The 21,353-nt window shown below is 49.8% G+C and overlaps 1 protein-coding gene and 1 long non-coding RNA gene across 2 annotated transcripts; both read left to right on the forward strand.

The window, feature by feature from the left end:
• Positions 1-1,362: 1,362 nt before the first annotated feature.
• LOC131917404 (uncharacterized) lies at positions 1,363-6,105 on the forward strand. The gene is made up of 3 exons (XR_009380667.1): positions 1,363-1,509; positions 3,450-3,614; positions 4,832-6,105. It is a non-coding gene; the product is annotated as an uncharacterized LOC131917404 (long non-coding RNA).
• A 1,750-nt stretch (positions 6,106-7,855) lies between these two features.
• Positions 7,856-9,873, forward strand: Tlcd2 (TLC domain containing 2). The gene is made up of 4 exons (XM_059271205.1): positions 7,856-8,159; positions 8,376-8,458; positions 8,657-8,739; positions 9,241-9,873. The coding sequence occupies exons 1-4, from the start codon at positions 7,987-7,989 to the stop codon at positions 9,688-9,690; spliced, it is 789 nt and encodes a 262-aa protein (XP_059127188.1). The 5' UTR covers positions 7,856-7,986; the 3' UTR covers positions 9,691-9,873.
• Positions 9,874-21,353: the final 11,480 nt, after the last annotated feature.

Genomic DNA, 21,353 nt, shown 5'->3' on the forward strand with positions numbered 1-21,353 from the left:
GAGGAGATGGAGGACAGGCTAAAAGGAGGAGGATGTGGTTAAGGCTGATTCGTCCCCTGGGGTCGAACAATCAGCTGTTACTGGGGCGGAAGGCAGGAAGTCTCCTTAAAGGCACAATGTCCTGAGCGCAGAACTTAGGAGTCTGAAGGAACATTAGCAGTCACCTAGCACATACTTGACCCAGGAACTACCTCAGACTTCCCTCTCATTTCTCCGCCTCATTTGCCGGCACCCTCAATCTGGATATGATGCAAAAGTCATGAACCCCGGGCCACAAGTTCCTCTTTGAGGGTGAGGAGGGAGTGATGAGGTGGTCCCAGGCTTGTCCCTTTAAATAAGCAATTCAGCAGCTTTTGCCAAGTCATTGGGTTCATTTCAGTTTTTGCCCATCCCCCGTTCTTCAGACTCTGATTGGCCCCTGGGGAAGGAGCAGCCTCTTCATTGGTCTCCACCTTTGAAATCACTTCCCTAAGTAGGCCTGAGTCAGTGAGGCGCTTTGGAGGCCGGGACTGAATGGGTGCAAGTCAGAGAATGGGGTTTCTGGCTCTATTACTTTTCCACAGATCGTCCCCTAATTTCTAAACAGAAGCCTTCTCTCTAAAGTGAGAGCTGTGCTATAAATCCTTTGTTAGGAAGCTGCCCCTTGAGAAGCCGCGGCTCTTCGGCGACCAGGACGAGACAGACCTTTACTAGAAAAGACTCCTCTCACTAGACCCACGAAGGGTAGACTAGATCTCCAGTGAAGACTGGGGCCGCGCGGGTGACAGTCGTCCCTATACCCCGAAGCCCTCGGGAGTTCTGCTGCATCGGTGGCTGACTTCCATCTTCAGTTCTGCCCAATCCTGTTGCTTTGCGAGCTCCACCTTCCTTAACTCAGGCCTTCTGTGGAGGCTGGTGAATCAGTTCTGAGGTTGTCTAAAAGAAGTTCCAAGAAGGAGGGGCTGTAGCCCTTTAAGGACTTCCCCGCGACCGATTCAGAGATCAGTTTAAAAATGCCAACTCACAGAGCGCGCTGCATTCTGGGAAGCCGGGTGTCACCGTAAGAACTTCATTGACCAAGATGCACTGCAAAAACACACGCCTTCACTTCCTTCTGCTCTTTAAACTATGGCTTGACGTAGAACTGGTCTAAGCAAGTGGCCTAGGCCGAGGGCTAGCCACACCTTTTCAGCTATTGGCCAGCTGGTGAGTTGTTGGGCGTGGCTTAGAGAAGTTCCTCCAGGCAAGGGGGTGGCCTCCTTGCCAATCAGAGCCCAGACGTCGGGTGGGGCGGGAGTAAGCGGAGGTGCTGGAGCCCCCCCCGAGTGGGTGTGGTCACGTTGCCCAGCAGTGGGCGGTGATTGGCCCTGGGCGGTGCATTCGCAGCTCGTGCGTCACGACGCCGCCAGCTGATCGGAGACTGGAGCCGGTGTGTGCTGGGCGATGGGAAGAGACAGAGCGGTCGGCCGTGCGGAGAGGACGCAGTGATTTTGCTCCCCTGTCCTCAGCAACCCCCACACCCAGCATCAGGTGGGTGTGATCTGGGGACCCAGTCATTCCGGGGGAAATCACGGTAACAGGGTGATGGGGGAAAGTAGGGTCCTGGCGACCACACCCTGCCCTTCTGGGGGAGGGGAGAGGGGGCGGCGGGGACGGGGACGCTCCCGGGAGAGGGGCCCTGGACTGGCCAGAGTAGTGTGTCTGGACGTTTAAAGAGAGGGTCTCGGACTGGAATCGTGGCAGAAGGTCTGGAGAGGTAATTGGGGGAAAAGATGAGAGACCAGAGGGCTGGGGACGTCTAACCCCGACGCCCTCTGGTTTGAGGATCCGGGAGCTGACCATTTAGCCTGGGGAGAATCTGGGGGAGCGAGTAGTGTGGAGGTGCACTGCTTCTACCGGCGCTGACTGTGTCAGGGCCAGTTCAAGTCCCTGGCAGGGAAGGGGTCGCTGGGCGGGCCAGCCCCTCCTCTCGTTCCCTCCCGGGATGTTATGTAAGGGGGGAGGGGAAAGGAGTAGGGGGCGGCGGTGCAGAGGCCTTATGCAACCCAAAGGTTAGGGTTTCACCGCGGTTGGGCGGAGGTTGGGGGGGCGGACAGGAGGAGGGCCTGGAAACTCTACCCGCACCCCCCCCAGCCTAACTGGCCGTCTTGGACAGAGAGAAGGTCACCTTTGCACCTCCCCCCAGTATGTCCGGTGGTGAGGCCCCTAGCCCCGGCTTGGCCATGACCGCCTGGGAAGCCGGCTGGCTGGGTGGGGCGCCTGGGTTAGTCATCGCTGGGCTCCCTCTCTCCCCACCTCCTGGCCAACTCTTGGCCCCTCCCCACGGCCTCCGGCTAGGCTAACGTCCCCACCTCCCTCTGGCCGTAGTTTCAGCCTCCAACTCATTTGGCCTGTCATCCTGGCTGTCAGAGTAGGCTAGAAGCTGTCGAGGTGCCAGAGGGTTGATGGAGCAGCTGGTCAGAGGGTCAGTGCCCTGGGCCCACCCCGTCCGCCCGGCAGCCAAGGGCACCTGCTTGGCACAAACTCTCAGCAGCCAATGAACCCTGTAGCTGAACAGAGCCATCTCCGGCAGAGAGAGGAGTGGACAGAAACTGATCACCTAGGAGAAGGAAGATACCACAAAGTTTATGCTTCCCAAGAGGCTTTTTTGGAATTTGAAAATCTCCCACCCCGCCGTAATCTTTCCACTCCCTGAATATAGAAATCCCAAGGCACAATCTCCTTGGCCCCTCGATCTGGCAGTGGCCATGCCCTTGGACTGACTGTGCAGAACCACCCTCTCCAGCTCACAGCCCTCTAGCCTGCCACGCCCCCAGCCCCCTCCCTGGGCCATGCTGCAGGGCCCCGGCTTTTCCTGCTGATTCATGCGTTGGAACTGTGGGGGCGGGGCTTGGAACTTGGAACAAAGTTCAGACGTGGAGGGGCCGGCAGACAGCCTGGAATTCATACCAGATGTACCCGGAATGTGCAAGCGGAATGCCTGGCATCTCAGAGTCCTGAGGAAGCTGCCCAGCCACCCTGCCCATACCTCCCTCCCCTCCTGCCTTTGGTCAGCTGTCCTCTCCCTCATACTCCTCAGAGCCCCTGCTGACCTTCCAAACTCTAGCCCTCCTCCCCATTCTAATCCTCCACCAACCCTCCTTCCTGCTGAACTCACTAAGAGCAAGTCAGTTGAGCCAATCTCAGAACTCCCATCTCTGGACCTGAAGTCTGCTTTTTCACTTGGGACCTAGGTTCTAGACCCTGCCCTTTGAATGCTGAAGATGCTGGAGTCCTCAGCCGGTTGCCAAGGGTTGCTAGTGCCTCCTGGTCTGTAAAGCGGGGCAAGAGACGTGCATTTAGGAGCCTCTTGCCTCTCACTCAAGAACCCCTCATTAGAAGGTATTGAAAGTCATCTAGAGCTAGTGAGTCCCTGTCGCTGTCCCCCAGCCCTGTTCTGAGCGTTCCTGTTTTTCTTCCCTCCCGTTTAGGAACCTGGGCCTCCCACACTCTCACCTGGCTGAGCCGCAGTAGTTCTTCAGTGGCAAGCTTTATGTCCTGACCCAGCTAAAGCTGCCAGTTGAAGAACTGTTGCCCTCTGCCCCTGGCTTCGAGGAGGAAGAGGAAGAGCAGCTTCTTTGCCTACCATCTGGAAGGTGACAGAACTGGGGTTGGGAAGGGCTGGACAGCTGGGGTGATGGCTTTAAGGGAAGGTGCCCCGGGGAGCCCTTACCCGCACTGGCCCAGCCAGAGATTCAGGTTAAAGGCCCTGACTGAATTGGGGAATAGGTGGCCCCACCTCCCCAAGGTTAGCTGATCTCTGTGTGGCAATGGGAAGGAACGGAAGGAAAGACTGCCTACCTGTTCACCAAGACTTCCTTGTAGGCCTGCCTTATCTTTCACCCCTGCCCCAACTTTCCTTTCACATGAGGTCCCAAAGTAAATGTACTCCCGGGGAGGTGACACCGAAATTCTGATCTAAGTGGTCACCCGTGCATTTACCTTTCTCTGTATCTTTTAGATTGGTCCAGATTTTGGGTTGAGGGGTACTTACCTCTGTGGGGACCCTTACACATGTCTACTTCTCCATCTGTGAAATGGGGAGTCCCATAGATGAGTAGGCAGGAGGGCATCAGAAGTCCACCTGTGCTGACTCAGCCTGGGCTCTTCTCTTTCCGTGGGTGGAAACCAAACGGCTCCGGCTCTTCCTATAAACTGCTGTCCCTCCCCCACCCCCTGACTACACACCCAGCTCTGGGGGATTGGGGTGGAGAGAAAGGTTAGGGTTAAGACCAATGCTAGTGGGAGGCTGGTCCTATGCTGACTTCTCATCATACAGGGGTGACCCAAGGTCTCCCCTCCACCCCAAGTAAGACTGCAGCTTCTGGTTGGGCCCCAACAGCCACTGCCATTTATTTTCTGCCTTTGCTTTCCAGGATAGTGAGACTCAGCTCAGTGCTGGGCAGGCAAGAAATTGTCTCCTCCAGCCATCGGGGAGACGGGTTGTAATGATAGGAGCCCCCCTTCTGCTGCCTCTAGCTCCTGAGACATTCTTGGGCTTGGGCTCTGACTGTGGTTCACCTTTGGCCCAGTCTCCCTACCAGAAGATGGGGTTCAGGGGCTACAGGAAGCTGTTTGTTCTGCTGGGCAGGAGAAGGAGGAGTCGTCCTAGCCTATTCTCATTTATGAGAAACTGAGTCATAGGGGAGAATAGACCACAGAAGCCAGCCCCACTGCAGCCTGAGATGAGGGTAGGATGTGTAAGGGACTGCAGCCGAGGCGGGTGGGGAGGCCGAGTCTACTCGGACCCTGCAACAAAGATTGCCCTGTCCCTCGGCCCTGCCTTCTCCCCTCCTCACACCACTGGCCACAGTGTGTCCCTCCAGCACTGGGCTCATGGCTCTGCTATCTTCACCCAAAATGGAGCCTCAGAGGTGAGGAAGGGCAGCCTGGAAACACAGAGGCAGGAAGAAGACCAGTGAAGGACCTGGCCTGGAGCCACAAGGGCCTGTCCCAGACATTGGTCAGAGGGGCACACAGAAGCCTGGAGAACACCAGGAAACAGAACAGCCAGCCTCCGTGAAAGACAAGCTTCCAGCCATCTCCTCTCCAGACCTACTTCCCTTGGAGATGAAGACCCATAATGAAGTATGGTCCTGTCTCTTCTCTACCCCGCAGTTTCTATATAATGACCCTGGAGGAGCATGAGCCACCTCTGAAAGGAAATACAGAGCAAATTCAAAGAGAGACTCAAATGTGTAACACTATGGAAAAACATAGTTTTGGCTGGGGCTGTAGCGGAGTTGGGAGAATGCTTGTTCAGCATGCACAGAGTCCTGGTTCTATTTGCATTGCCTAGACCTGGGTGTGGTGGCACAGGCCTATAATCCCAGCACCCTGGAGGTGGTGGTAAGAGGATCCTACATCCAAGGTCATCCTCTGCTACACAGTGAGTTCTGAGCCAGCCTGGACTACATAAGACACTTGTCTCAAAAAAAAAAAAAAAAGCAATTAAAAGAAGGCTGACATTGCTGGAAGCATTTCCCCTCATCATGGTACAAGTCAGTGGAGGCCGAAGGAACACTCCCATACGTTGTGGGTAGTGGCGTCAAACATTGTAAGAGATGTCTTTTGGCCTTGTAATTTTGTGGTTCTAGAAATGTATCTTAAAATCAGAGTTTGGTTATAAAATGCTCATCTCAGGGATGATGTTTGGAAATCCATTCTTTTTCTGCTGTTTGGAAATCTATTCCTTTTCTGCTGTCATGAAAATTCGCAGTGGGGGGTTGCTTGAGTGAATTATATTCATCCCAGTGGTGGAGTACTGCACAGCCATCCAGAGTCCTGCAGAAGAAAAATTGACTGGAAAGAAAAATGCTCTTTGAATATTAAAAAGATTATAAAAAGTGTGAGTTTTGTGACCTTAATTTTGTCTTTAAACAATTTGTTTTAAAATATGAGTGCATACTTGTAATACATAGACTAAAAAAAAAGACTCAAAGTAGACTCAAAATGTTAGGAGTGGTTATTTTTGAATGGTGGGATAGAGCAATTGTGAGTTTCCCCCTTGTTTTCCAGTCATTCTAAGTTTTCTATACTAATTGTATATTGCTTTTGCATGTTAAATAAATGATAACGAAAGGTAAATGTGATTTTTAAAATTTCTACTTTTTTATGTGTATGAGTGTTTTGCCTGAATGCATGTATATGCTCCATTCTTGTGCTTGGTGCCTCCAGAGGCCAGAAGAGGGCTTAGAACCTCTTGGAACTGGAGTTGGACTATTTTGAGCCACCACATGGGTGGTGGGAATCGAACATAGGTCCTCTGCAAGAGTAGCCAGTGCTAACTTCTGGGCCATCCCTTCACCCCCTCTATGTAATTTTGAAAAGATTTATATTGTGTGTCTGTGTGGGGGTATGTGCACCTGATGTGGCTGCCTGCAGAGCCAGAAGAGAACATCACGTTCTCTGGAGCTAGAGTTATATGCTGTTCTGAGCTGTCTGATAAGGATGTGGGGAATTGAACTCAGGTCCTCTAGAAGAGCTGCAAACGCTCCTAGCCACTAAAGCCATCATCTCTTCAGTCCTTGAGGTAATTTTTTTTTTTTTTTTTTTTTTTTTTTTTTGGTTTTTCGAGACAGGGTTTCTCTGTGTAGCTTTGCGCCTTTCCTGGAACTCACTTGGTAGCCCAGGCTGGCCTCGAACTCACAGAGATCCTCCTGGCTCTGCCTCCCGAGTGCTGGGATTAAAGGCGCGCGCCACCACTGCCCGGCGGTAATTTTTTTAAACTTCAGAGAACTGGATGTAGGAGGATGGGCTGTACCTAGTGCCTTGGTGAAAATGTTTGTTTGGGGCACCTATTGCTTCTTGAATGTGTGTGTGTGTGTGTGTGTGTGTGTGTGTGTGTGTTGCTGGGAATCACACCCAGGGCCTTGTACGAGCTAAGCAGGTGCTCACCACGTTGAAGTCTGCCCTGTGAACTTCGTTCTTTTAGTTGGCTGAATCCACGCACTTGCTCTGCATACAGGAAGCATGCCTCAGACTTCTGGCTGTCAGCCAGCTAAGGAGGTGTGGCTCAGAGTAAGAAAGAAGGAAAATGCTCAAAACCAGTCACTCCAGGGAATTTGGGGTTGGAGAGGATGTTTCTTAAAGCCAAACAGGTCTAGAATCTGAACAGGCTTATAGTGTTGTCACTGTGGGTGTTTATCTCTTGAACGGGCCTTTTTCTTGAGGCCTGGGGAGGGAAGGAGGATGCATTTCAGGTATGTGGTAGTAGTGATTTCCATTTGCCTTCTCTGCCTAATAAAGATCCCCAGTAGCGGGGGGGGGGGGGGGGGGGGACGGGACGGGACTTGGGAAGGGATCCCCAAAGAGGGGGCGGGGATGGATCGCTCTTCGGTTTGGGAAGTGCTATGTAAGAGAATGACAGGTGGGCCGAGGGCACCTCTGCCTAACTAGCAATGCTCTCAGGTAAAGGTGAGGTGGTGCAAGGTGTGGGCCTTCAGGGGTTGGCTGCTCTAGCCTTCTACCTTTGGGGCTGTGGGTAAAGATGACCAGTAGGTGAGAGATGAGGAAATCAGAGCAGAATGTGAAAGTTAGTGGGCGGAGCCCCAGACCAGTCAGGTAAGGCTGACTAGATCGCTTTCTGGAACTCTGAGGGGTTTTGGAGACTCGTGGCGTTGGAAAAGACTTCTAGTGTTGTGCAGGAAGGGGTCTGAGCTCCGTTGCCGGACTTGATGCCCGGGAGCCCCCAACCCGCTAACCCCAGGCAGGGTCGGGACGGCCATTATTTCTATGGCTCCACTGGTGGTGGCCCCACAGCTGAACCAATCACTGCCCTGCGAGGGATAGGGGCGTGGACAAGCAGGGGAAAGTTACAACATGTTGGAAAGGCAAGGCAGGCGAGGAAGCCCCAGGCACAGCTCCGTGGAAAAGCCAGATCCCGACTCCGCCGGGGCACTTTGAGGTCCCGTCCACCAGGCACGGGGATCGAAGACACAAACTGAAGCCTAGCTGACCTGCCAGACCATGGCATCCTGGGGACTCTTTGTGGCTGGTGCCTCCTTCGCGTCGTTTCGGGGGCTGCACTGGGGACTGCAGCTGCTGCCCACCCCGGAATCTACTCAGGACAGCTGGATGTGGCGGAACATTTTCGTTTCGCTGATCCATAGCCTACTTTCTGGATCAGGGGCGCTGGTCGGGTGCGGAACTTAGAGATTGACGAAGCACTGAGGGGTGGGGGTGGAGACGAGGGCATGGAAGACTGATCGGAACACTGGGTGGGTACCTTTTAGAATAGATAGATTCGAGGTCTTCAAAGTCTGGAGCTGGGTTGAGTTGCAGGCGGGTGGGAGTACCCAGGGGAAGGCTGGATCTAGGTCTTGGAGAAATTGACCTTAGCCCCCCATCTTCCCCAGGCTGTGGCTTTATCCTCAGATGATTACCGACCCGATTCATGGCCACCCATCGTGGGCAGTGGCCCTGGTAGCGGTGTCAGTGGGTGAGTGTCTAGAAAAGGCTGGGCCACGGAAGGCAGTGTTGAAACGGGAATTCTAGGTCCCGCCCCCGCTTTGGAATGGAGCAGGTGTTGCTGGAGGTTTGCTGTGAGGGATTAAGGACCTGGGAAAAGTGGGACTTGAGACACCTCTCTAGGCTGTGCACCATCGAGGAGCCTGATAATCCTCCCCCATGCCCACAGGTTATTTCCTGGCGGATGGAGTTGACATGCTGTGGAATCAGACTTTGGCGCAGGCCTGGGACCTTCTCGGTCACCATGTGGTGGTAAGACTGAAAGGGAGACGCCAGACAGAAAGGAAGCACTCCCAACCGCTCTTCAGTCTTCTGTCCTCTGACTTTCCCACAGAGTCCCCTGAAAACCTATCTTCCCCGTCTTGGACTGAACTGGAGGGAGGTTTTGACTGCTAGCCACAGTTTGGAGTCTGGGCATTACCCAACGAGTTTGGATCCCCCACAAACGTCCATCTGGTCATGAAAACACGGATACAGAGTTTTGCTGAGAAGGAGGAGTCATGGTATAGGATGTGGGAATGAGGCAGAAAAAGCCAGGAATGGAACCTGGAGTGTGTTATGCAAATAGTGTAGCTCCAGGGTGACACAGGCTCTGGGTGAAGGCTGCTCATGCGTCCTAGATAAGGGTCAGCAGAAAGGTCAGGTCTGGGGGGAGTCCTACAAAATGCTTGTGCATCCCCTCTATAGAGATTAGGCTGGCGGGACTTGACGGGCACAGGTGCGCAAAGGTCTGACTTTGAACCTCACCCCCAGGTAGTGAGCTGCCTGAGCATCGCGGTTCTGTCGGGCCACTACGTGGGCTTCGCTGTGGTATCTCTGCTTCTGGAGCTGAACTCCGTCTGTTTGCATCTGCGGAGGCTGCTGCTGCTTTCCCATAAGGCCTCGTCCTGGGCCTTCAGAGTAACCAGCTGGGCCACCCTGGCCACTCTGGCCCTCTTCCGCCTTCTACCTCTAGGATGGATGACGCTGTGGTTGTTTCGGCAGTACTACCAGGTGCCTCCTGCTTTGGTCATCCTTGGTATAACTGGGCTGGTCACTGTGGGTACCATGAGCATCTCATTGGGTATCCGAATTCTGATCAGGGATGTCTTGCAGTCTCGGCCCAACTCATTTATCACTGTGCACAAGGAGATTCGTCACATCAAGACGCATGATGGTGAGCCTGTCACCAGGAACAATTCCACTCTCAATCTGAAAGACTAGAGAAGTGGAGACTTCCTCTTCTGTCAGCCCTGGGGGCCTGGGGCCGGGAAGAGGAGATGGTAGCCTTCCCTGCACAGTCTACTGTGTAGCAAGGGCTAGACTGTATTATCAGCATCTCAGGACCTTTTCCAGCTAACTCACTTCTCTCCCCTTCCCAAGACCCAAGAAGAAATGTGAATGTTAGTGGCTTCATGGGAACCTCGATTACCGCTCAGTGAATTCCTTTGCTCCAGCGTTAGGACAGACAGTGGGACAGGAGGTTCTTCTAGAATCAGAGAGATCTCATTTATGATCAAATTCTGGCAGTGAGATGAGAGCACAAGAAACATTATCTGTTGCCAGGAGGGATGAGCATGGCAGTTGCCAGGGACAGACAGAAGCCAGGCCAGTACAATCGTTGCTGATACCTCCCATCCTCTGGGTGAGACTGCAAGTACTAGGATTGTACTCAACCCTACTCTGCTGCACACAGCCTTTCTTTCTTTTTTCTTTTTTTTTTTTTTAAAGATTTATTTATTGTGTATACAGTGTTCTGTCTGCATATACACCTACAGGCCAGAAGAGGGCCCCAGATCTCATTATGGATGGTTGTGAGCCACCATGTGGTTGCTGGGAATTGAACTCAGGACCTCTGGAAGAGCAGCCAGTGCTCTTAACCTCTGAGCCATCTCTCCAGCCCCCCACACAGCCTTTCTAATACTTATGTATCTTCTGACCTTTTTAAAGAAATGTAAATTCTTAGATGAACATGGTGTCTCTCCTAAGGCGGCACAGAGCCAGGAGCCACAGAAGAGACTGAACCATCTGGACTGAATACCCAGTGTGATCACCCAATGCAAAGCCTTTTAAGGCTCTGGGTTGTGTTGAGCACTGAGGCAGAGGCCCAGCAGGGGAGAAGAGCCAGAGGGACAGGATAGCTGACTGACCCTCTTCTGGAGTCTTTTGAAGGCTCTCTCCTCCTGGCTCCACAGCTAGTCTCCTATTGCATGCAGTCTCCTCCCTTTCTAGTCTGAACGTCCAGGTTACAGGAACTGTGGAGCAGATTAGGGTTACTGTTGTATTGAACAGTAAAGTGATAACCCCTTGGCTGGGCGGTGGTAGCGCACGCCTTTAATCCCAGCACTTGGGAGGCAGAGGCAGGCAGATCTCTCTATGAGTTCGAGGCCAGCCTGGACTACAGAGTGAGTTCCAGGAAAGGCACAAAGCTACACAGAGAAACCCTGTCTCGAAAAACCAAAGGGGGAAAAAAAAAAGTGATAACCCCTAGTCACCCTCAGAAAGGATACAGGAGGCAGGAGGGAGGGGCTTTTAAAAAGCGCTGCTAAGGCCAGGCGTTGGTGGCGCACACCTTTAATCCTAACACGCGGGAGGCAGAGGCAGGCAGAGCTCTGTGAGTTTGAGGCCAGTCTGGTCCACAGAGTGAGCTCCAGGACAGCCAGGGCTACGCAGAGAAACTCCGTTTTGAAAAACGAAAAAAACCAAAACCATAAAAAAAAAAAAAAAAAAAAAAAAAAGACGATGCTAAGAAGTGGAGGGAGAGAGGGAGAGAGAGACAAAGAGGATGAGGGAGACAGATGTGCACAGATAGCGGTCTGGGTAGAAGAGAGAAAGATTAAACCCCACAGAGAAGCCAGGAAGTGAGAGCTTGAGCGCAAGGAGAGCAAAGCTTCAGCAGACATATTGACAAAGCTTGTTACCGAAGCTGAGAGGAGCCAGATCATAGTGTTGATGGAATGATCACCAAGAAAGCAGGAAAAACAGGGAATAAAACGGGACAGAAAGGGACCCCAAGAGAGGAAGGCCCAGCTAGTCTAGACATCAAAACATTGAAAGTAGACTCAGGAGAGACAGAGGTGGTAGTGGCCAATGGAGAAATTAACAGAGTGAGAGAGAGGTGGAGACGGAGAAGAGGGGGAATAAGAGAGGGGACCGAGAAGCAGGGGCGGAGGCGGGAGAGAGGGTTTGCTGTATAGAAGCAGGAAGTGTGTTGACCTGGAGATGGGCAGCTGCAGTGAGAGGCAGACAGGCTGACAGCAACAGGGAGGCAGAGATTGGGGGGGAGAGGGTCGAGTCTTCAGAGGTGCAGTGAAACAGAAGGACAGGCAGGGCAGAGGAGACTCACGGGGGCGGGGACAGCATGTAAAGCAACATCCAGAAGGAGCGAGGAAAAGGAGGAACGAAGGGATGGGGAGGGAGGGGGAAAGAGAATGAGAAGCAAAGAGAGAACATCGCATGAGATCTCCATTGCAGTCAGAAAAACAGGAGCAAAGCAGAGAAAATACCGAGCAAAGACTGCAGCCTGGCAAGGTGGCTGGCATATGCTGGTAATGCTAGCCCTTGGGAATGACAAGCAGGAGGATCAGGGGTCCAGCCTGGGCTACATGAAATCCCGTCTCTACAAACAAACCAAAGCAGAAAACATTGGACATGGCAGCTGTAGCATGACGGAGCATTCTTGAGGTCCTGTGTTCAATGCCCAGCACAAAGAATTTTCCTTTTTTTTAAATGTGGGTTTTGGCAGGTGCTTTGTTTGATGTGGGTCTGGTCACTGGGGTAATACCAAGGCCAGGTGAAGTAATCCTCGAGACTGTCAGTCATTTGCTGATAGACTCTGCCTTCCAGCAGAGGAGAGGAGCTTCACTGGGGAGAGAACATTGAGATTTTAGGTCTCAGAACACTATCCTTATTATACAGGAATAAATGGCTATGCAAATGATTTCATTAGTCTATTGTGAGTGTGATTGCTTTGAGCCATTTCTCTTGGCTCCCGTGGCATCCTGGTTTGCAATATGGTGTGGGTTGTGGAGGCTTGGACTTGGGAGGGCTTCCTGTTACTGATTTCTCTGCCTCTCCTTCCCCTCCGCCTCTCCCCCTCCCTCCCCCCTCTTTTTCTCTCTCTCTCTCTTTCTCTATATCTCTCTTTCTGTTTGTTTTGTGGGTTTTGTTGTTATTGTTGTTGTTTTGTGTGTGTGTGTGTTTGAGAGAGAGGGAGAGAGAGAGAGAGAGAGAGAGAGAGAGAGAGAGAGAGAGAGAGAGAGAGAAGTTGGATTGGATGTAGTGGAGGCTGGCATTGAATTTTTCCTGATCTTCCTGCCTCTATGGCTTAGGACCTAGACCTGTGAGTATGGAAGTGTACTACATACCAGGCCAGGCTAGCACATTCTCTTTGTGACCTACAAATAACTGAAGTGTTAGTAGATCCTCTGTGCCCAGAAAACAAACGTAGGAACCAAGGAGATGTCTCAGTAGATAAAGATGCTTGCTATCAGGACTGATAACCTGAGGTTTTTTTGTTACTGTGGGTTTTTTTGTTTGTTTGTTTTTGGTTTTTGGTTTTTTGTTTTTTTTGTTTGTTTGTTTGTTTTAGCTCTGGCTGGCCTGGAACTCCATAGATCCACCTGCCTCTGCCTCCCAAATGCTATGATTAAAGGCGTGCACCACCACACTTGGCCTAATAACCTGAGTTTGATCCTCAGGGCCCACATGATGGAAGGATAGAATAGACTCTCACAAGCTCTCCTCAGACTTCCTCATGTGCACTGTGGCGTGAGTCCTCCTTCCCCAAAGGGGAAAACAAAAACAAAACAAAAAAGTACAAATGTAAGAATTAAAAAAACAGCAAACCCAGGTCCTGTGATGGTGGCCCAGAATCAAGGTGCTTTCTACCAAAACTGACCACCTGGTGAAGAGTGAGAACCACCTCCCTTGGGTTATCCTTCGACCTCCACAGGCACGTCACACACATGTGTACCTACGCATACACACCACCAAAAAATAATAAAGAAATACACCAAGAAATGTAAGGACATTTTTAATATTAAAAATTATTTTTAAAAGAGCAAATCTAACTAGGCCTGAGGACACACTTGTAATCCCAGCCCTTAGGAAGCTGAGATCGAAGGATGAGGAGTTCAAGGCTAGACTCAGGTATGTGATACGTTCAAGACCAGCTTGGGCTACAGAAAAACAGAGAAGAGATTGGGGGGAGAGAGGGAGAGAGAGAGAAAGGGGGGGTAGGGGGAGAATGGTCAGCAAAGACTCTGGAAAAAATGAAATTCATTGGAAAACCCCTCAGATTTACGTAAGTGGGGAGGAGTAGAGTTGAGAGTGAAGGAGCTCCAGAGTGGAAGAGTGGGAGAGACGAAGGTCAATCCGTTCAGATAATTACCTCCGAAATGGCATCTCCACGTCAGGATGTTTCCGTTTGAAAGTCAGCCAGACCAGTCAGCAACTATCGATTCCTGCACTTTTCAAGACTGCAGTCTTTGCCCAGCTTTCCTCTGCAGACATGACGGCCACTGATGTTGGCATTGTTGAGCAGTACCTGCCTCGGATCTGGTAGATCACCACACACCTTCTGCAGGATCCGGACACAGACGTGACTCTCAGTCTCAGGGAGTCTTTCTTTCTACAGAGATAAGAGTACAAGCCCTGTGTGTTTAGAGGATAACATGAGGGTCCCTGGAAAGGGCTCCCTGCCTACCACCACCGAAAACACAAACCTTGGGATAACATCTGACATATTCCAGGGAATAAGTGTATATATGAAGGATGTAGCCCTGGCTGTCCTGGAATGCACACTGTAGACCCGGATGGCTTCAAATCTCACAGATCCGTTTGCCTCTGCTTCTCAAGAGCTAGGATTAGAGGCATGTACCACCACACTTGGCTCGTGGTTTATTTAGTTTTATTTTATGTGTATGAATATTAGCCTGCTTACATGTGTGTGCTTCAAGTGCATGCCTGGTGCCCACAGAGGCCAGACGAGGGGGTTGGTTGCATCCCCTGAAAATGAAGTCATGAACGACTGTAATCAGTCAGTAAAGGGGGCTGGCGATGAAACTCAGTTCGTCTACAAGAGCAGTAGTGCTCTTATCTGTTGAGCCATGTCTCCAGCCTCAGATTTCTCAATTAATCTTTGCCCTCTCACTCAGCCCCACCTGCTCATGCCCTTGAGAGAATTACTTCATCTCCTTGACCTTCCCCAGCCGATGGTGCCAGTCCTGGTGGCTGAGAGACATACAGATCCCAAGTTCAGGCAGTGCAAGAGGAGGCCAGATAAGCCCTTGGAGCTGGAGTGCCACAGACTCACCTGTTCCCTTTAGCTGCTTGTCTGAGTATACTCTGCCCCAACCTCCTGCCCTTCCTTCCTCCTAAATCTAAATCTTTGCCCAATCCAAAGGTGCCCCTCCCCCACAGTAATCCAAGTGATGCCTGGGACCCTAGGGAGTTGGGAGAGAGAAATTTGTGCTGCTTAAGGCAGCTGCAGTAGTATTTCTTTACTGTATAATGAATCTGAAAAATTCATGCCAGGGCCGGGCAGTGGTGGTGCATGCCTTGAATCCCAGCAGAGCCAGGCGGATTTCTGTGAGTTTGAGGCCAGCCTAGTCTACAGAGCAAGATCCCAGACAGCAGGCACCAAAACTACACAGAAAAATCATGTCTCGAAAAATTTAAAAAGGGGCTGGAGAGATGGCTCAGAGGTTAAGAGCACTGACTGCTCTTCCAGAGGTCCTGAGTTCGATCCCCAGCACCCACATGGTGGCTCACAACCATCTGTAATGAGATCTGGAGCCCTCTTCTGTATACATAATAAGTAAATAAATCTTTAAAAAAAAAAAAAAGAAATAAAAAAAAAAAAGAAAAAAAAAAAAAAAAGAAAAATTTAAAAAAAGCCGGGCGGTGGTGGGGCACGCCTTTAATCCCAGCACTCGGGAGGCAGAGCCAGGCGGATCTCTGTGAGTTCGAGGCCAGCTTGGGCTACCAAGTGAGTTCCAGGAAAGGCGCAAAGCTACACAGAGAAACCCTGTCTCGAAAAACCAAAAAAAAAAAAAAAAAAATCATGCCAGGTGGTAGTGGTGTGCACATTTAATCCCAGGACTCAGGAGGCAGAGGCAGACAGATCTATGTGAGTTCTAGGCCAGCCTGGGATACAGAGTGAGTTCCAGGACAGCCAGGCATACACAGAGAATGGGGAAAAATGATGATTGTTTCCTTTGCTGTGCAGCGACCTTTTATTTTCACGTAGTCATGTCTGTTGAGGATGGTTAGTTTCTGTGCTGTTGATGTTTTTTTTTTTTTGTTTTGTTTTTTTTTCTTTTTTTTTTTGGTTTTTCGAGGCAGGGTTTCTCTGTAGTTTTGCGCCTTTCCTGGAACTCACTTTGTAGACCAGGCTGGCCTCGAACTCACAGAGATCCGCCTGCCTCTGCCTCCCGAGTGCTGGGATTAAAGGCGTGCGCCACCACTGCCCGGCGCTGTTGATGTTTTATTCAAAAAGTTCTTGCATACACCAATATCTTGAAGGGTATCCCTTATGTTTTCTTCTAGAAGTTTCAGTGTTTCGGGTTTCAAATTAAGGTCTTTGATCCACTTTGAATTGGTTTTTAAAATATTTACAGACTGTCAAGCACAGCTACCGGTACTGTGATCTAAGGAAGCATCGTCGTCTTACTTTGTCATTCCGAGTGTTCCCCTTTTTAACAAGTATTTATAAAGGCCCCAGTAGGTCCCAAGCAAACAGGGCAAGGTATAATAACGAGTAAAGGAGCCAGAGCCCTGGCCTCAGGAGCCCGCAGCCAGCATTTTGTTAAACTGGGTAAGTGGGAGTCATTCAGAGGATAGAACGAGAATGATGGACATAGACAGGTGATCCAAAGGACCAGTAGCCTGGGTAGGAGCGGACTACCTATGGAGGGTAGGCTTGTTGCATCCTGACATCTAAGGGGACGTCAGAACTTCACTCAGTACCTTTCCACCCAAGCCTGCACCCTTTCCAGAATCTTCCAGGCTGTGCATAGCAACTACCTTAAGCTCATTATGTAATAATTTACATAGATTACATAGATAGCTAGAGCACAGGCCTCCTCTAGCTATCCCACCCTATAGACCCTACACACATGTGCAGTTAATCACCAGGCTTAGAATGGCTCACATCCCCACCTCTTTTTCCATCTCTGCTATCCCCCATCCTCCTTTGAATAACCATCAGTTCTAGCCTGGTGACAATGGCAGCCTTAGAGACATTCTCCACACAGTCTGTGATTGTTAGAAAGTCAGTCTATCACGTCTTTCCCTGCTTTAGACTGTCCAGTGGTGTGTTTGTGAGTGCCTGTGTGTCAGGAGCAGGATACCCAGAGCCTGGCACGCGTTCCACCACTGACATATATCCCTCCTTTCCTTTTTTCTTCTCTTTTCTTTTCTTTCCCCCGAGACAGGGTTTCTCTGTGTTGTTTTAGTGCCTGTCCTGGATCTTGCTCTGTAGACCAACCTGGCCTCCAACTCACAGAGATCTGCCTGGCCCTGCCTCCAGAATTAAAGGTATGTGCCACCGCGGCCTGGCCCTTTCTTTCTTTTTAACACTTACTGAATTTGTTGTTTGTCAGTTTCATACAGGTATAAAGTGCATCCTGGGTAGCTTTCTCCTTAAGATAAAAGCGAAACTCACCAAGTGGCCTGTAGATTCCAAGAGCCTTTCTTTACACTTGGTCCCAGATGGGACCTTTACTCTTTGGATAGCTCTGTAGTTTATTAACGAGTTCATGCTTCTTTCTTTCTCTGTTTGAGACAGAGTTTCACTTTGTAGCCACGCTAGTACCAAACTTGAAATAAATCTCTCACATCAGTCCCCTGAGTACTGGCACAGCCCTCCAGCTTCCCATGGACTCCTTCCCATCTACTCCCAACTTCTCCCAATATGATTGAAATTTTGATGATGTTAATAACTGGGCTGGGGTTGTAGCTTAATTGGTAGAGTGCTTGTCTAGCACTCACTAAGCCCTAGACTCCATCCCTACACCTGCACAATTACATAGACCAGGCATGTTAGTGAAGGGTTATAAGCCCAGCCCTTGAGAAATGCAGGCAGCAGGGTCAGAAGGTCCAGTCATCCCCATCTCTCAAGTTTGAAGCCAGGCTGGGTTATAAAAGACCCCATGGCAACAATATAAATCAATAAAAAATCAATTTTTGAGCCAAGTCATGCACCTTTAGTCCAGCACGCTGGAGGCAGAGGTGGGCAGTTGTCCGTGAGGTCAAGGCCAGATGGTCTATAAAGCCAGGGCAGCCAGGACCACACAGTGAGACCTTGACTCAAACAAACCAAGTTCATTTTTGCATAAATGGATGTAGTGCTAGCTCACCCTCGATCGTTTGGTGTTTTGGTTTGTTTGTTTGTGAGCCAGGCGCTGTCCCTTTTTATAGGGGAAGGTGAATCAATAACTCCCAACACTGAAGGCCCAAGAGGAGCCGTGCTTCTTAGTTGGGAAATACTATAAATGTGATGCGGAAATACATACTAAAATAATCAGTTGAGTCAGTGAACAACCCTTAAACACAGTCTCACTGTGCAGCCCAGGGCACTTTTGAACTCTCCATGCCCAAAACATAGACATGTGCCATGACACAGGCTGAAATCGGCCTCCTTGTGAGGAAGAAACATGAACAGAAGATTCTGTCCTTGTTAGCAAATCTTTTTCACAAGCTTTATGAGACTTTATTGTTATAGCCCGTGTGTGTGAGCACCCACAGCACATATGTGTAGAGTTCAGAGGATAACTTGAGGGAGTCAGTTTCCTACCACTACTGTGGAGGTCAGAGGGTGGGACTCAGAATCAGTCTTGGTAGCAAGCTCCTTTATCCATGGAGTCATCCTGCCAGCCCAACTTTCTCTTTTTTCTTTGTTATGTCTATCCACCCCAGATAAAGAGGACATTAACAAACCAAAGAAAGGGTTCTGTTCCAGGCCACCGTGGTGACCTCATGTTATCAGGGCTGTTTATAAGAGCACGGGTAACCTTGGACATCTATGTTTCTAGGAACTCCATCCCCAGCAGGGATGACTCAGGAAAAAAAATGCATCGCCACTTTGCCCAGCAAATGTTTACCTCCTGTATGACCTTGAGGGTGGGTGAGTGAGCCTTGTGATTTTTCACTAGGATTTCATGTGAGTGATCACAGCTGGTCTACTTCATGACTAGAATGGTGGAGTCTAACTGAGAAGAAACAGCCATACTGTAGTGCGCCACTCGGCCTGGCTCTAGTTTCCTTCTTTTTTCTTTCTCCTTCCTTCCTTCCTTCCTTCCTTTCCTGTGTGTGTGTGTGTGTGTGTGTGTGTGTGTGTGTGTGTGTGTGTGTGTGTGTGATGCTGAGGACTGAACCCAGGATCCTATGTACAGAAAGCAAACACTCGGCCAGTGAGCTACAGTCCCAGATCTAGTGCTCCGTTTCTTTCTTTCTTTCTTTTTAGGTTTTATTTTTATTTGGTTGTATCTGTTTGTGTGAATGTACGCTATGTGTACAAAGAAACCTGAGGAGGCCAGAAGACAGTGTCTGAGCCCCTGGAGTTAGAGGGGTTGTGAGCTCCTCTGTGGTGCTGGAAACTGACTCCCCTGAGTTCTTAACCATTTCGCCACCTCTCCAGCCCCATGGTTCTATTTCTTTATTAACTTTTTATGGGCTGGGATTATGGCTCAGTGATAGAGCATTTGCATTCAAGTACTCCGAAGTTCAATTCTCCTTTTTTCTTGTTATTTTTGTTTTGTTTTCAAGACAGGGTTTCTTTATGTAGCCTTAGTTGTTTTGGAACTTGCTTTTAGACCAGGCTCACCTTGAACTCATAGATCCGCCTGCCTCTGCCTCCTGAGTGCTAGGATTAAAGGCATGTGCCACCACTGCTGGCCTCTAAATTAAATTCTCAGCCTCACAAAATCAAATAGACAAGGACCTGTTAGAAGTTTGGCTCATAAACCTGAGGACCTGAGTTCACTGTCTGGAACCCATGTAACGGTGGAAGGAGAGAACCAAGCTCTATGAAGTTGTCCTCTGACCTCCCCATGTGTGCCGTGGAAAGGATGTCCTTCCCATACATACATTAATAATAAATAAAACTAAAAATTAGTTTAGTAACTTTTATACTGAAAGTAATTTTTACATGCATGTGCAACAATCACAAGAATATAAAGGCAAGCATGTACATCAATGACTAGCATTGAAGTAAAAATAAACACACAGTCAGTTGATTGATTTCAGACAAAAGTATCCAGGCATTTCAATAGGGAAAGAATGGCCTTTTCTATAAATTGTGCTGGCCATCTTAGTTAGGGTTTCTACTGCTGTGATAAAACACCACCACCAAAAGCAACCTGGGGAGGAAAGGGTTTATTTCAGCTTATACTTCCACAGCACAGACCGTTACTGACAGAAGTCAGGGCAAAAACTCAAACAAGACAGGGACCTGGAGGCAGGAGCTGATAGAGAGGCCATGGCATTGCTTACTGGCTTGCTCAGGCTGCTTTCTTTTTTCTTTTTCTTTTTTTTTTCTTTTTTTTTTTTTTGGCTTTTTGAGACAGGATTTCTCTGTGTAGTTTTGGTGCCTGTCCTGGATCTCTCTCTGTAGACCAGTCTGACCTCGAACTCACAGAGATCTGCCTGGTTCTGCCTCCCGAGTGCCGGGATTAAAGGCGTGTGCTACCACTGCCCGGCACTCGGGAGGCAGCTCAAGCTGCTTTCTTATAGCATCCAGGTCCACCAGCCCAGGGATGGTGCTGCCCAGAGTGAGCCGGGCTCTCCCCATATCAGTCATCAACCAAGAAAATGCACCACAGCTTTGCTCACAGGCCTGTCTGGAGGGAGCATTTTCTCAACTGAGGTTCAGTCTTCCAAAATGACTCTAGCTTGTGTTATGTTTACATAAAAACTAGCCAGCATTCTCGTGAAAGAAGACATTTGGATCCTTGTATCATACTATATCCAGAAATTAACTTTTTTCTCCCCAGAGCTGAGGACTGAACCCAGGGCCTTGCGCTTGCTAGGCAAAGTGCTCTACCATTGAGCTAAATCCCCAACTCCCAGAAATTAACTTAATGTAAATCATAGCCCTATAAGTAAGAGCCAAAACTAAGAAAAAAATCTTAGAAGAAATCAGGAGTAGGGTGGAGGTGTAACCCAATCAAAAACACTTACTGGCCTGGGCAAGCCTTGGGGTTCCCTCTCTAGCACCCCCAACATGGAAAAAGAAATTGGAGGCTGAGACCTTTGTGATCTGAGTTAGATGATGAGTTCCAATCATTGTGACACCAAAATCGTAAGTGATAAAAGAGACCAACAAGTTGGACTTTATATGAATTAGAAATGCTGTGTCATTAAACGCCACCCAGAAAGTGAAAAGGAGCTGGGTCTGGTGGCACAGGCCTGAAATCCAAACTACCGGGTGGGCTGACGGAGGACAATAGCGAGGTCAAGTCTTGTCTGGGCTCCAGAGCTAATCCAAGGGCAGCTTGGAAAGTTTACTGAGACTCTGTCAAGGCTGGTACACAGGAGAGATGGCTCAGTGGTTAAGAGCATTTATTCCTCTTGCAGAGGATCCAGGTTCGATCCCCAGCACCCACATGGGTGCTCACAATCATCTGTAACTCTACTTTTCAGGAGATTTAATGCCCTTTTCTGGTCTCCACAGATACCAGACATGTACATGGTGCACATACATACATGCAGGCAAAACATACACACATAAAATAATAAACAGATAAATCTCAAAAGAAAAGGAGGGGGTTGGAGAGATGGCTCAGTGGTTAAGAATACTTGTTCTTCCAGAGGAACTGGACTTGATTCCCAGCACCCACATGGTGGCTTACAACCATCTGCAACTCCAGTTCCAGGTGATCCAC

This window comes from Peromyscus eremicus, chromosome 8a (genome assembly GCF_949786415.1).
Source record: "Peromyscus eremicus chromosome 8a, PerEre_H2_v1, whole genome shotgun sequence".
Lineage (NCBI taxonomy): Eukaryota > Metazoa > Chordata > Mammalia > Rodentia > Cricetidae > Peromyscus > Peromyscus eremicus.

Coding starts and splice junctions, on each gene's coding strand:
- Tlcd2 (XM_059271205.1), top strand. CDS start 7,987: ATGGCATCCTGGGGACTCTTTGTGGCTGGTGCCTCCTTCGCGTCGTTT. Junction 8,459..8,656: donor CCTGGTAGCGGTGTCAGTGG/GTGAGTGTCTAG, acceptor CCATGCCCACAG/GTTATTTCCTGGCGGATGGA. Junction 8,740..9,240: donor TTCTCGGTCACCATGTGGTG/GTAAGACTGAAA, acceptor CCTCACCCCCAG/GTAGTGAGCTGCCTGAGCAT.